The sequence below is a fragment of the Penaeus monodon genome, chromosome 34, assembly GCF_015228065.2.
Source record: "Penaeus monodon isolate SGIC_2016 chromosome 34, NSTDA_Pmon_1, whole genome shotgun sequence".
In the NCBI taxonomy this organism is placed as follows: Eukaryota; Metazoa; Arthropoda; class Malacostraca; order Decapoda; family Penaeidae; genus Penaeus; species Penaeus monodon.
Window position 1 is genome coordinate 32,239,741 of NC_051419.1, and position 823 is coordinate 32,240,563.

The 823-nt window shown below is 48.2% G+C and overlaps 1 protein-coding gene across 1 annotated transcript in view; it reads left to right on the forward strand.

Moving 5' to 3' along the window:
* Nucleotides 1-440: 440 nt before the first annotated feature.
* LOC119594736 (cubilin-like) overlaps nucleotides 441-823 on the forward strand; it is a gene marked incomplete at its 5' end in the record, with an annotated part of 27,224 nt that continues 26,841 nt past the window's right edge. The window contains 1 exon segment of the mRNA XM_037943822.1: nucleotides 441-626. Coding sequence (XP_037799750.1) covers nucleotides 441-626 — 186 coding nt within the window.

Sequence of the window (823 nt, forward strand, 5' to 3'; positions counted from 1 at the left end):
CACCCCCCCCCCTCATCACCCTTCCTACCACAAATTCCATTTTAACCTTTAATTAATCTCTCGCTCACCTCTCTCCCTCACCCATCTATATCTCTCGCTATCTCTCTCTCACTCATCTGTTTCTCTCACTCATCTCTCTTATCTTTTCTCTCTTATCTCTTACCTTATCTTATCTTTTCTCTCTTATCTCTTATCATATCTATCTCACCCATCTATCATATCTATCTCACCCATCTATCTCCCTACCCATCTATCACTTTTTTATCTCTTATCATAACCAATCTTTTCTCTCTTATCTCTCGTCTTATGTTATCTTTTCTCTCTTATCTCTCATCATATCCTATCTTCTCTCTCTCCCATCCTCTCTCTATTCTCATATATCTTCCCTTATCCTATCATATCTCCTGTCTTATCTCCTCTCTTATCTCCTGCCCCCACAGATCCTGGACGGCAACTCGCAGACGGAAGTGACGAATCGCAGGAATCCGGGGATGTTTTGCGGCGAGATCGAGCAGACGAGAGCCTTCATTTCGGAGACGTCCATCGTCAAAATTATCTTCAACGTCAACAATTTCACGGAGGAGACCTATTTCAGCTTTGATTCCCGCGTCGAGCAGCAGAAGGAGGTGAGGATGGAGGGGGTATAGGGGGGAGGGGGGAGGGGGAGGGGGTGGTATGGGGGGTAGGGGAGGGTATGGAGGGTTGGGGTTGTTGGGGGAGTGGGGGTTGTAGGGGGGTGGGGGTATGGGTGTTGGGGTAGGGTATGGAGGGGGAGTAGGGGGTAGGGGGAGGGGTCTGTGGGGGGGTGTAATTTTTTTTGCAT